At 42.1% G+C, this 13,777-nt stretch overlaps 1 protein-coding gene across 5 annotated transcripts in view; it reads right to left on the bottom strand.

The window, feature by feature from the left end:
* stk11ip (serine/threonine kinase 11 interacting protein) overlaps positions 1-12,421 on the bottom strand; it is a 30,973-nt gene extending 18,552 nt beyond the window's left edge. For 3 of the 5 annotated variants that reach the window (XM_088014951.1, XM_088014953.1, XM_088014957.1), the window contains exons 1-19: positions 12,096-12,226; positions 11,909-11,976; positions 10,840-11,042; positions 10,070-10,144; positions 8,598-8,693; positions 8,421-8,528; positions 8,265-8,336; positions 8,059-8,188; positions 7,760-7,863; positions 7,598-7,687; positions 7,482-7,523; positions 6,759-6,929; positions 6,603-6,684; positions 6,079-6,522; positions 4,853-5,064; positions 4,129-4,239; positions 3,702-3,936; positions 2,080-2,237; positions 1,753-2,005 (exon numbers count right to left, since the gene is read on the bottom strand). In XM_088014951.1, coding sequence (XP_087871077.1) covers positions 1,753-2,005; positions 2,080-2,237; positions 3,702-3,936; positions 4,129-4,239; positions 4,853-5,064; positions 6,079-6,522; positions 6,603-6,684; positions 6,759-6,929; positions 7,482-7,523; positions 7,598-7,687; positions 7,760-7,863; positions 8,059-8,188; positions 8,265-8,336; positions 8,421-8,528; positions 8,598-8,693; positions 10,070-10,144; positions 10,840-11,042; positions 11,909-11,976; positions 12,096-12,127 — 2,686 coding nt within the window. In that variant the 5' untranslated portion in view covers positions 12,128-12,226. The other 2 variants (XM_014990515.2, XM_088014963.1) reach the window with 2 other exon arrangements.
* Positions 12,422-13,777: the final 1,356 nt, after the last annotated feature.

Below are 13,777 nucleotides of genomic sequence, written 5' to 3'. Positions count from 1 at the left end.
ACAAGGACAGATTATATGGTACTGCCTGTACTACAGCACTACAAATTAAAAACAAAAAAAGATAAAGAAAGCTATCATTAGGACTCCTCGGCTTTCATCCCTCCCCCATCACTTTCAGTAATGACTCCAATCTGTCTTATTGCAAATTTACCATGTGGTTCATCCCAGAAATGGCAGACAGATGTCAGGGAGTCCGACGCGTAGGAACCCTCTGAGGATTCCTACGCAGCCCCGCTTGCCTCCAGTGTCGTTTGGATCCGTAAAAAAAGCTGAGGTGAGCAGGTAGGAGCCCGTCCTCCAGGGTTCAGGAGGAACAGCATCGCTTCCCCTCACCCCCAATAAAAACCCCTGGAACATCTCGGAGGAATTTGATCCACAAAGCAACAATTACCTGCTTTGTTTGTTTCTCCAAGCCTCAGAAATGTGGGGATTTTTTACATCTGTGTCGTTCCTGATGGAAGCCATTTGCTCGTCGAGACACTTCTCTGTCTGAAGTCTAATTTCCTGTCCCACCGCCGTTCGTTTTGCGAGATAAGACGGACTGCTCCAGGAGTTTGGCACTTTGGCTTTATCGCATTTAATTTACAGCTTTAATTGCTTTTTTTATTGGGATAATTAAAGTTGGCAAAACTTACGCAGCTTCCTTAACAGCTCTAACAGCGCTGAGAGCCGCAATAAAACAACCGAACTACAGCTGGACATTCTGGTTCTCTAAATCCCCAAACACCTAAATAACCATCATACTGCTGTTTCTTAAGAAAAAATATAAAGTTGTAAAAAGAGTAATTTTGAGGAAGAGAATATGAAATCATGTAATGTCTAGAGAACAAAAATATTTAAATTAAAAGAAAAAAATCTGTAATCACGTAAAAAAAATGAAATCATTAAAAAATATATTATTGAGGAAAATATGGAATCATTTAATACTGAAGAAAATATGGAGTCACGGAATTTTCAGGAAAAAAATATTCTTGAATCAGAAAATATTACAAAAAATATTAGGAATCATTTATTGAGGGGAATTTGGAATTGCTTAATATTGGAAAAAATTGTTATAGAATCACTTCATGTTCAGGTATCACCTAATCTGAAAGGACAAAAAAACTTAATATTTAGAAGATATTGAGAAAATATTAGAGATCCACCTATTGCAGTTCTCTGGCTGATACCAATTTTTATGTTTGCAGTTTTGATAAGTACATATACTGAAGTTATGATGGATGCTTCAGAATAAGCTGAATCCTTATTCAACTTATTTTCAGAAATTAAATAATGGGTTTCGATTTTATAAAACTGTATTTTAAAAGTCAATTATGAAAGTTTTGAAAAATAATATAGAATGATGGGATAAAGACAAAAGTGTTATAGACACTTAATGTGAAAAACACACAAATATGGAATTATCTAAAACTAACCGGAATGATGAGAACAAAAGATTATGGGATTATTGAATTTAAAGGAAAAATGTGAAAGTAAAAAAAAACAAAAAAAAACATTATTTTTCATGTCTGTTTGTTCATCAGACAGAGATTATTTCTTAAAGAATTTGTTCAATTAGAGAAGAAATGAATGCTACAACATACTAACTTATGATTCCAGATGTTTTCTCCAACATCAAAGTGATTCCATGTTTAACAGATGAAAGAAAAAAAGCACCATAACTTCCTGCAAAAGAATTTCACTTTTGAAGCGTAATGGAAAAAGCAGGGTTCCTTATCTGCACAGGGATTAAAAGGTGAAATCAGGGCTAACCCTTTGGGATGGATGGAGGCGCAGGTTTGGCCGGAGGTTGTGCTTGTGGGGGCGTAGCGCCACTGACGTTGTAGTGGTAGCTTCCTGCCAGCTCCTCCTTTCCCTGGCTGTCGGGGTGGCAGCAGAGGCTGGGGGTGTGGTCTGGGGCGTCACCGATGAAGAAGGAGGTTCCCTGGGCCGTGACAAAGCTCTGTTCCGGCGAGGTGGCAGACTGCAGGAGGAGGCTGCTGCCGACATGCTGCACTTCATCAAGCTGCAGAAACAAAAACCGAGATCAGAGCAGGAACTGGAACAGGAACAGGAGAGAAGCGTGTTAGAGAGGAGAACCTGCTCTGCACTGCCGGCACTCTGTGGGAAATCCAGAGGCTGTAGTTCATGTCGGAGCTGCGGCGAGCCGCTGATGGGCGTGCTGCTGCAGGGCGCTGCCTGATGGGCCACCTGGACCACATGGTCACTGCCACACTCTGGACAAACACACACTGCTCCTGCACACACACAGCAGAGCAACCTGTTGGAGACATGGCAAACACGAAAAACCAGCAGCGTCCCACTGAGAAGTGGAACTGAAATGTATATTGAACATTTCATACAAAAAAATTGGTATCAGCCAAAATCGCAACTGGGAGGCTGGGCTTTTTAAAGGTCGATAATCAGTGATCGGCCAGAAAACTACAACCGGTGCACCCTTAGTTATTATTGTTCTGTTCTGTAGATTTGTTTGCAGTGTTTTTGCCCATTAGTTTGAATAAAATATTATTCAACAGTAAGAATCCAGTTTTTATAAGAGAAACATAAAATTCAGCCAGTAGAAGGTTTCTCATAAAAAACAGCTGTAGGAGGTGCAGCTGTTTGTAGGAGGTACAACCCTCATAAGGAGGCATTAGTCCTCGATGTGGCCGATGCAGGTTCGATTCCTGGTCTGGTGAAATTTGCTGCATGTCTTCCCTCTCTCTCTTGACCTACTTTCATGTCTTAAAACTTTCAAAAACAGGCCTCTAGGGTCAAAAAACTCTTTGGAAAAAAAAAAAACTGTTGTAACTCTTTAGTTTTATGTTATATGGAAAGTACTTCTTGTGTCTCTTTTAGATGGAGTCACTAACAGAGCTGCTGTTGCTTTTCACCTTTCCCAATACTTTCTGTGACTACACCTGCTTGTTGCTTTATTTTTAATGAAGCTATCAACATTCTCTTTCTTTACGTGTCTTATAAAGCAGTCTGGTTTTTTTGCTGCGATGCCGTGTGGGATTCTCCTCTCCAACACTTTTTGTTTAGCAGAATTGTGGCACCGCCTGCCATGTGCTGACCTTGACTTCAGCTTTGTGTGGAACCACAAAGCTTGCTGTCAGGGATTTAAACAGACAGAAAGCTGAAGCGAGAGAAGAGCCCTACACGGTTTCCCATGATGCTTCTGGGTCAGTGGGGAAACATTAAAACCTGGCTGTTTCTGACAGATTTAGAGACGTTCAAGAGCAACAGTTGCCATGTCCACATCCAGCATGAACTTGGACAACAAGTTCCTGATAAGTTTTTTCTCAGACTTGGCAACCTTTTATCAACTACTTTAATATCTTGAAGACTTTTACACCAGTTTAAATAGAAGTGTCATGTTTTTGTTTTGTTTTTTTTTCCTGTCTGACCTCGGGATAGGGACTGGCTATAGGTTATGATTTCAAACTAGTGGCTCGAATTGTGCTCATTTGTTGCTTCTTTTACATACCACTTGTATCTGTGGAGCCTGACATGTCAAACTGTATGTCAAGATTTATAAATAAAGATACAAAAAAAATTGGATTTAGCTAAAATCGAAATGGGCTGGACAGATCATACGATGCTAAAAGAATCATCACAGAAGCTTTTTAAAAGAGAATTTGGGCCTAGTCAAAGTCCAGATTTTGCTCAGATCATGTGGTGTGACTTGATGTTCCAGAGCCAATCTCTACAACCCTCACCTGAACTGCCATTGTTATAATCTGCCTCCGTTTGCTCCTCCCTGTTCCGTCCTTCCTCACTGTCCCGCAGCATCACTCCCACTCTACTCCCAACGTCCTCCTCTTCACCAGCTGCCAGGTGAGAGCAGAACTCTAACCTGCAGCGGAGGCACTGCAGGCGGGAGGAGGAGGAACCGGATTTAGAGTCCCGCCGCTGGTTCTCCTCCAGCACAGTGGACAGGATGTCGTTCAGAACCTGCAGAGACATGATTCATCATGGTGGACTCGGTTCAAAACTCCAGCCTGTACACCGAGTACCTGCATGCTGGAACGCAACTCCTGAGCTGCTTTTAAGTTTTAAATGGCTCATATTTTCTCTTCTGGAACATGTGGTCATAAACATGAGTCAAAGAAACAAATCCAGATCATGTGAGTAAGGAGAGTTAACCTGCGCTGCCTGATGGGGGTCGTCATCTAGCAGGACGTAGGACCGCCTCTGTTTGGACTTGGCAATGTAGTCGAAGTGAAGCTCCACAGCAGGAAATGGCTCCGCAGCGTCCTGAAGAGGAGAAAGCAGAGCCGTGTTGGGATCATGCTGGGTAGGAAAGTCAACATAAGTTTGAAGAGATGGTGGAGTATGGCTGGACATCACTCTGAAGGTTGGATGTTTCAGTTAAATATCCTGATTCATTGTATCAGGTATTTCTAAAGGTGAGGGTTCCATGAAGAGAGAGAGGGAGTGTAGAGGAATATAATAGGAAAATAGGAAGGGAGATGGAAAGAAAAGAAAAAAGGAATGACTAAAGCAAGGAAGGAAACAAAGAAACTAGGAAGAATCAAGGAAAGAAGAAGTATAGACCTACAGAAATCAATAAAAGACAAAAGAGGAAATAAAAAAACTAAATAAAAAGAAGGAAACCGACAGATGGAACATAACATCTGGTTATCAGAAAAGTGTGTAGCATCAAATGTTCTTCTGTTTTATTTTTTTCATATTTCTCCACATGTAGAAAGTAACAATGATCAGGGATGGCATTCCTAGATCATCCCAGGCTTCAGACAGTTGTAGAACAGAGACAACTCCCAGAGGGAGAATCTCTAGGATGGCACGGTGTTGGAGGGAACCAGAGGTTCAGGATGGATTAGCAGAGTGAGACCGGTGGTGGACTCACCTGTGGGGTCCAGATGGCCTGTGTGATCTGGACCCGGGCCAGGCTGTCCAGCTCCAGCCGGGATGTCTCCATGCCGCGTTGTGGGTCCACCTCCACCAGGACGCCCTGCTTCACCCGCAGAAACACTTCCATCCTCTTCCCCTCCTGACCTTCACCTTCAGTCTCCTCTCCGTTGGGCAGTATGCCGACCAACAGGGGGCAACACAGGTCAACTGGAGAGACGATGGAAGAACCATACTTATAGAGACAGCACAGCGGTTGAATATTAGACTTTCTGTCAAAGTAGAATAAAGCTGGAAGGATGCTGCTCTCCAGCATCGGGGAGGCGGTACAGGCCACTGCAGGAAGAAGACTTTTAGGCCCGGTTTACACGACAATGATCCAATGAAAATGGAATTTTTGTTTCATTTCTGTTATTGCATTTACATGAAGACGTTCTAATTACAATCTTTGTTTTCACAGTAACGGTACACATCGAAAACATGTAATGCTCTTGCCACGCCACTAGTTGGTGCTAGGTTCTTTGAAACTAAGTGCGCATATGTTTAGAAAAAAAAAGTTCTACTTGAAAGCACGTCAATCCGTGTTTCCCCATCAGGTACCGTTCCCCCAGATACTGGGGGAGAACACGCACTATGTGCGTCTGATTAGGGCGCAGCTGGAAAAAAAGTGGGATAACTTTGCTGAAACACGTTGATTGAGCTTTCTCGGTGTCCATAGTTCTCTGGATAAGAGCGCTTAACAAGCGAGTGCTTGTTATGAGCGCTGAACAAGCACATGTGTATTCTGCAACCTGGGCTGTGCGGAGCGGTGAATAGATGCTGGGGGAACCGTATCTAATGGGGAAACATGAACTGTAGTAACACCAGCATTGTCAGTAGTTTCTTCTTCTGAGGATTTTAGGAAGCAGCTATGTTTTCCGTCATACTATGCATGAGCTAGGGATTCCCTGACAGAAAAGATCCATTTACTCTGTTTACAAGACAACGGACACCGGTACATTTCAGAAACATTGCACTTTGGAACCCATTCTCAATCTGTGCCGTTGTCGGAGAAAACATTCGGTGGTTTCATGTAAGCGTACACTACAAACGCAACAAAACTCTTCCATTTTCACCCGAAATTGTTGTTGTGTAAACAGGGCCTTAGTCTCAAAAAGTACAAAGGAGTTTGAGACAAACCCCAGTGGAAAGAGGAAGGGATTCCGGATGAGTTTCTTTCCCTACCTCCGAGTTCATCTTCTTCTTCTGGGTTGGTCCCGCCGCTCGACGCCCTAGCAGACCTTTGGGAGCCAGGGCTGGACTGCTGAGAGTCGGCCGCCTCCTGCTTCTCCACTGGGCCGTCCACTGTGCTGGCCTCCAGAGTGGAATGAGTTTGCTCGAAGCTCGGACTCAGCCACTGCAGTGTGGAGTCTGTCTCTGGATCGTTTGGCTCCGGGGACAGCAGTGGTGGTGGTGGGAGAACCTCTGGGACCTCCACAGCAGGCCCAGGATGACTGGGTGTTATGGAGGTGCTGACGCCGTTGGTTAGAGTCTGAGGGATGGGTGGGCTGCTGATGGTGGTGGGAGCCCCTCCATCTAGATGGTGCTGGTATCTCAGCCAGTCTTCCCCCAGCTGATCTCTGAAGCTGGACATGCGCTCAATCTCCTGTTGGTGAGGAAGAACAATGTCTGGTGGAGAGACACATTGGGGAACAGTTAGTGCGTTAGATATTTCTCTAGTAGCTGCTGAAAAGATGGTAGTTACCAACCCTGTGCAGAGGAGAAGGGTCTGGGCTCGTGATCAGTATCACTTGGTTCTGATATGCTGGCTCTCCGAACTTTGACCTTACTCTGAAACACCAAACACAGTTTCAACCGTTGTTGGGTTTGTTTCTTTACGAAATGGCTCCTGGATTCACTCTTACTCTGGACTTATTCTTCCTAAACCGGGACATCCCAACTTCAGCAGCGGTCAGGCTGTCACTCAAATCCCCCGCCCCACTTGACGGCTCTTGGTTGCTGCATTCAGGTGGGTCACTGGTTGGAGCCACAGACGTCTGAACCTGGATGATCAGCTGACCTGCTTTGGGTAGAACCTGGAGAACAGAGAAACCTTGCTCATAAACACACTGAACTCTAACTGACTCTCTTCTACCTGCCCTCTGCTCCGGATGACTGACCACACCAACTTTAAAGCCTCTACGACTCCACCTGTTTTCCGTTCATTTGGACATATCTGTTCTGTCTCATCTCTAATGTCTTTCATCTCACTGCTCTCCAGAGAAAACCTCCAAATCTTTACACGCTCTGTCATGTTCTCTGAACTTTCAAGACAAATCATGATGTCATCTGAGAAACTCTGCAGTTCAACAGAACCTATGCATTTTTCCTATCAAAGCTCCTAGAGTCCTTTTTGGCCAACAGTAACTATAAATGTGAAACTTCATGATGATTATATCAGATTTTTACAGATATTTCTTTCCATCTTTCCATTTCCAAATGGATGACTGGACAGATAATTGGATGGAAGAATGAACTGACCCTAGCCTGTCTCTGACACATGAACACTGACTTCAGAATCAGAATCCTTCCCTGATCCCCAGGGGGAAGCTCACATGTTGCGGGTGCAGCCAAACACTCAGACTTACTGATAATTCAGAAGAGGACAGCGGGGTTCCATCCAGCCTCATCTAGAAATAGACACAACAATGAGTTTTTATGAGGGAGCAAAATAAAAATGGTTCAGTTTCAGGCAGCGTCTCACTCTGAGGCTGGCAGCCTTTGGGGACAGGTGAGGCACAGTGCAGGTCCGGTGGCTTTTCTGGAAATACAGCGGGTTTCCCTCGAGGTTTAGCTGCAACAACACATTATCACATGATCTGACATGGGGCTAGATGAGGCTGTGGGGATAAAAGTAGTGCCTTACGCTGGTGAGGCCGTGCAGCAGGGAGAGGGGGGCGAGCTGGGCGTGTTCCAGCAGCAGGTTGTAGGCCAGGTCTAAATGCTGGAGCGAGGACAACTGCTCCACACCTGCACGAAAACGGGGAACAGAAACAAAACTTAAGAGCTAAACACTGGTTCTGGTGGTTTATTTTTATTTCTCTTATGACATCACCCCCCTGAACGGGCTCCGTGACCTCATCAGCCAGCCTCTCAGTCTTGCCGGAGCCGCCTGCGTTTCAGGGCTAGATAAGAGACTGCACGAGTAACGCCAGCACTCTTTACCGTTAATGGTTTCCAGTTCGTTGTTCCTGAGGATGAGCGTGTGCAGCTTGGCTCTAGCGCTGGGGCCGAGTGTTGGTGCCCTCTGGAGGCAGTTGTATCCCAAGTTTAAGTGCTCCAATTCACTCAGAGGCTAAAAAATACAACAAAAACTATATATTAGCTTCTAAAAAGCAATGGAGAAATGCTCAAATGAAAAAAAATTCTACCTTTAGGAATTCTCCACACTCTTGAATCTTGTTATGGCTCAGATCCAAGGATTTCAGGATGTTTAGTAAACTCTACGAGAAAAAGTTGGAACAGTTGGAGTGTGAGAGGATGCTGACAGTAGTAAGAATTGAGATGTGTGGGTGGCTTGCTCTCACTAGTGACTGGTCGAGGCAGATAATGGAGTTGTAGCTGAAGTTCAGGGTGTGGAGCTCCAGCCAGGTCAATGCAGAGCTCAGGTCACCTCCACACAGAGAGAGCAGCTCCTGGGAAAAGGCAATACACAGTTGCTATGGAGATGGACACGGGAAGTTGAGAATCCAAAGTACACGTACCTCCAGGGAGTGGAGGCTCTTTGAGCAGATGAAGACCTCAAGCTGGGAATAAACTCCTCGGAGTCCCTCAAGGAGGTGTGCTGGGATTCTCTTCAGCTGGAGGAGAACAAGGAAAAAAATACATCTACAACTTTAAAGAGTTCTACTTAAATTCTTAGGGTTTATACATCAGACTATATGTTAAATTGGGTCAGTTGCCTCCTTCTATAAACAACAGTTTGCTGGAATTCTGTTCTATTCCTCCTGACAGAACTGGTTCTAAAACATTAACTTTGTTGCCTTTAAGGAACTTTATAATTTATTTCAGGGGTGGCCAAAGTTGGTCCTTGAGGGCCGGGATCCCGTTTGTTTTAGTTCTCTCCCTGGTTTAATGCACCTGGATCAAATGATGACTCGTTAGAAGGCCTAAGAAAAACATTGACAAACTGAAAAAGTTGTCGCTACCACCAGAGAGAGAACTAAAACGTGCAGGATGCCGGCCCTCCAGGACGGACTTTGGGCACCCCTGATTTATTTGGCTGTTTAATGAAAGTTACTGTAAGTCTGGAAGTTTAAACTAACTTGAACAATTCCACATAATGTTCATTCCTCTTGCCATCTATTGTGTAAAGCTTAACAAGCACCAATGGGGAACTATCACAACATGATGCTCCCACCCTTGTAGCTCACAGTTGGTATGGTGTTCTCAAGCTCAAGCTCCTTTCTTCTACATCAAAACCTGAAAGTGGTAATTTAATAAACTCTTCCAACTTTTACTTCATGTATCCAAAAATGAAGGTCTTTCTCCCTGAGTTACAAATTGCAATCTGGATATTTTTTGTTTGCTTATGGTAGAAGCAAATTCATTCTCTCTGAGCGGTTTTTCAGGACATGTACATGTAAGACTGACTTCGTAATGGACATTTGTCCTTTGTTTTGGGATAGATATTTGGAACCAAAACACATCTAGGGATAGAACAATATAAAGAAGATCTATTATTGGGATATTTTTGTTGCATATTGTGATGGCGACGTCTGTGATCAGGAATACAGTAAACCCAAAGTATTCACAGCGGCTAGGAGCCGTATCAACCTGCTTATAGCTGAAATATGAAGATACTTGAGACCCACTCTAATGTAAAACTTATAATTGTCTATTTAAATAATTTAAACACCAAATATACCTCAATATGCATTAATACACACAGTAGAAACATCATAGTTCTACCGCAGAAGCTTTCTTGTATCTGCTCTTGCAAGTTCAGCCAATCAGCACCAAGGAAAAAGAATGCTGCTCCTGCCAAAACCACAATCTTAAATATTTATGGACTAATTGAAAGACTAAAATTATTTTAATATTCATATTAAGTGTGTGTAAACTCTACGAGAAAAAGTGGGAACAGTTGGAGTAAAAATACACAGCAACTAGGAACCGTATCAACCTGCTTATAGCTGGTTGATACGCAAGTGTATAAATAAAGCTTGGATTTTACCTCTAAACACTTGAGTGACTTGAAAGGGAAGATTTTCACTACTGACTCCAGCCTCACTCCAGGGGGATGGATGAGCTGCGATTACATGAATATAAAGTGAGCAACAGGGTAATATTTACATCTTAATGTCATACTTTTACTCTAGCTGGATGATGGACACATGCTGTTCTGTGCAGAGCTATAATTTGGTATTTTTTAATAATGTGGGAGACAGAATTTAGACAAAAATTAAAAGAATCTATTTCTTCAACCACATGAGCAAGAGAAGATGTGAATGTTTGCTTTAATTGTAGAAAAAATAATCTGCTTGTTTATGTTCTTATACTTTCAATAAAGCAAACTTGAAATCGTCACATTTTACTCAACACCAGGGGGCAGCATAGCACTGACTCACTCCTGTCTATTGATAGACTGTGCTTTGACACGGATGAAGTAATATTAGTCAGGGTTAACTCACTTCATTACTTTAAAAGCGATAAAACACCTTTATCTGACAAATAGCTGCAAACAGTAATTTGCGCACTATATAAAAAGAAGATTTTCAACTCTAAAAAGTCCAATAAAATTCCCAAAATTTAATTTCAACCCATAAATATCATTAAACACCATGTAACTGGCCCACAGTGTAACAGACTTGGGAGCTTTTACTCATATTGCTCCTTAAATTCACACCAGTCATCCTGTTTGGTCTAGTCAAAGCCCAAGTTAAATATAGAGTTTATGGAAGCCTGATGGCCTCAGAGATGCTCCACTGTGCAGCAGGGCTTCACCTTGAGAGAGAGCGTCTTCTGCAGGACATCGAACAGGAACTGCAGCTGTAACAGAGAGGATGTGTCGGCCGGATGGGAAGGAAGCGCCAGGAAGCCATGCTGCTGGCTTCTGGACAACAAATACTGCTCAAAGAGCCTGGTGAGCTGCTGCAAGGTGCAGGCAGGGAGGGTCAGCGTGCTGCTGCCATCCAGTACTACGTCACCTGCAGAGTGATTAAAATGAGGAAAACAGAGAGAGATCATCACAACTTTATGAAAAGCGTTGACTATAAAGTGTAAAGAAATCAACGATCAGCATCATCAATCTTCAGCTATCTCTGTAGCTGTAGGGTTCAGGATTGAAAGTACATCCAGCCATAGAGCTTCTATAGTTGCAGTGGAGACTCCTTCCTGAATGGAGCAATAGATGGCAGCTAGTTCTGTTAAGAACTTTGTATGTTCTCCTTGTTCTTCGTCGCTGTAGAAAGTACACCTGACCCAGAGCTTCTTAGTTTAGCTCAGTGTTTTTATTGTTGCCGTTAACAATGCCTGCTCTGTTTTGCTTTTCAATAGAAAGTTGTCCTGATACTATAATAGCTGTTAAACGTTCCTTTTCTGTTTGTTCTTTTTCGTTGCTTGTACTTGTGACGGTGCAATGACAATAAAGTTGAATTCTATTCTATTCTTTTCCATAGAAAGGACCCCTTATCAAGTGTTGTGTTTAGCTGTCTCTTCTCTAGTCGGTGAGAAGCTACTGCTGCACTTTGGTCTCAACTGTCTTTGTTTTTCTCCTCAGAATGTACTCATGGTTCTTTGCTTTGCTTTTGTTTGTCTGCCCTTTTCTTGGGCGAAGCCACTGACTGAGCTAGTTTTGCTCCCAACTTTGAAATCTTTCTCATAGAGAGTAAAAGGTTTCGACAAAGCTTCGAAACCCTTTTAAACTGAGCTCGTCACGGCAGGAAGTTTCTTATAACAGTTGATTTTGATTGGACTCAAAGCCTGCATTGAGTCGATTTAAATAACTTGAGCTGAAGTAAAATTATATTTATCTCTGCTTTGTAATTTTTTTTAATTGAATATTTGAACATACCGTTATTGCGAAGAAGTGTGGCCAAACTATGCACAAGTGAGGACTGGCCCGGGGGAGCCACAGCCATCCTGTAAGATGTTAAACAAGCATTTTAAATCAGGACTACAACTCCCAGACACCGACAAGCCTGCTGTTTGTTTCCTTGTAGCTGCTTAATAACGTTTTAGCTGTAAATATACATACTTACAACGCTCTTTCTCTCTCTCTCTTTTTAAACATTGTAACCGTCAATCTTCTATGTTCAACAATTCATACTTCTTAAGGAACTAACACTGTCTAAGCTCGGCTGATCTATTTTCTCCGGAAGATAAGCTAAATAGCTTACCTGCGCAGTGACAGCGGAAAAACAAAGAGCTAACATCCGGTTCTTACTTAGTGTTGTGGACGCTAATTCATAATATTTCACGTAAACGCCACACAAAGCAACGCTACAGCGGTTAATGCTTGGTTTCACAAACAGAGCTCAATGATGTTTACATTTTTCTCCCTACATCACATGACTAGAAGGCTGACAGTTTCTACGGTGGCCCCGATGTATCAAAAATCTCGCCATATATTTTCGTTTATTTATTAAATAACACGATTTAAAAATTTTAAGCGAGAATCTGGTGGAAGTTGTTTTTTGGTGCCAGTTTTTGTGGCCAAGAAAAAAGCACATTTGCTCTGAATTATTATTTACAAATGATTCCAACTTTTGAATAAGGTAAGTAGCAATTTGGAAAAACAAAAGTACTTAAAATGTCTGTTTATTAATTATTTAATTAACTTCTTTGTAATATTGGACGATCTGAAAGTACTCTAAGTCGACGAAACAGATTCTGCAAATTTTGCAAAGCATTATGGTTGCAAATGTTCAAACAATACATTTTTAAAAACAGAAAAAAAAGACTTATTGACATTTCTTATAAAGATCACTTCTTATAATGATCTATGTCATGGCCACTCTAGCGTCTATGCAGAAATAGTCTTAGACACAATGTGATAATGTCAACAGAGAACATGAAGCATGAAATAAATGTGTATAATCTTCTCAATGATTTAAAGAATTATGGTAAATAAATATGAATGTTTTCATGTCATAAATGAAAGTATTGTCTTCCGGCAAATTTGAAAAGGCTTTCCAAAATTGACCATTTATTGGCGCACTTTGGTGAGATCTTTCAACAAGATTTGCTAATAAAAATTCTCAAATTTAGTGGGTCTTTTTAAGCAGCAAGGCTACAACGACAATAACAACAACAACAACAATAGTAATAATAATAATAATAATAATAATAATAATAATAATAATAATAATATATTTTTATAATGCCCTTTTATGTCTTTATATCTCAAAGGGCAAGAATATAAGCAAACCTAGCAGTTGCAATGGATAAAAATAATTAAATAAATGAACAAATAAAAGAGATTAAAACCAATATAAGATAATGAACCAAAAATGTTGCTAAAAAGAAATGTCTTAAGACCCTTTTTTTAAAAAAACAGTCAGTAGATTGTGGTGCCCTCAGAGTGCAGCAGGGCCGAGCTCAAATCGTGACACCGCACCTACTTAATGGCACTTCCGGTGGCACGTGTCATTAAGCGCCACAAGTGCCACTGTTTTCGGGGCTAGCTGTCAGTGTTGTCACTGACTTCGGCTGACTTCGGCATCTCATACTGGCACTTCCGCTGACACCTGCCATTATTGGTCACAAGTGCCACTGTTTTCAGGGCTAGCTGTGAGTGTTGCCACCATAGACATAATCTGCTTATATTATGTCTATGGTTGCCACCATGGTTGCCACTGGCTTCGGCAAATGGACTACATATCCCATGATGCTTTATAACTAGTAGAAGAACTTGAAGACAGACGAAGAAGAAATAATTTTG

The sequence above is a fragment of the Poecilia mexicana genome, unplaced genomic scaffold, assembly GCF_051168715.1.
Source record: "Poecilia mexicana isolate PSO_F unplaced genomic scaffold, ASM5116871v1 scaffold_2, whole genome shotgun sequence".
In the NCBI taxonomy this organism is placed as follows: domain Eukaryota; kingdom Metazoa; phylum Chordata; class Actinopteri; order Cyprinodontiformes; family Poeciliidae; genus Poecilia; species Poecilia mexicana.
The sequence above is the reverse complement of the archived record's forward strand: the minus strand, read 5'-3'. Positions and strand labels throughout refer to the sequence as shown.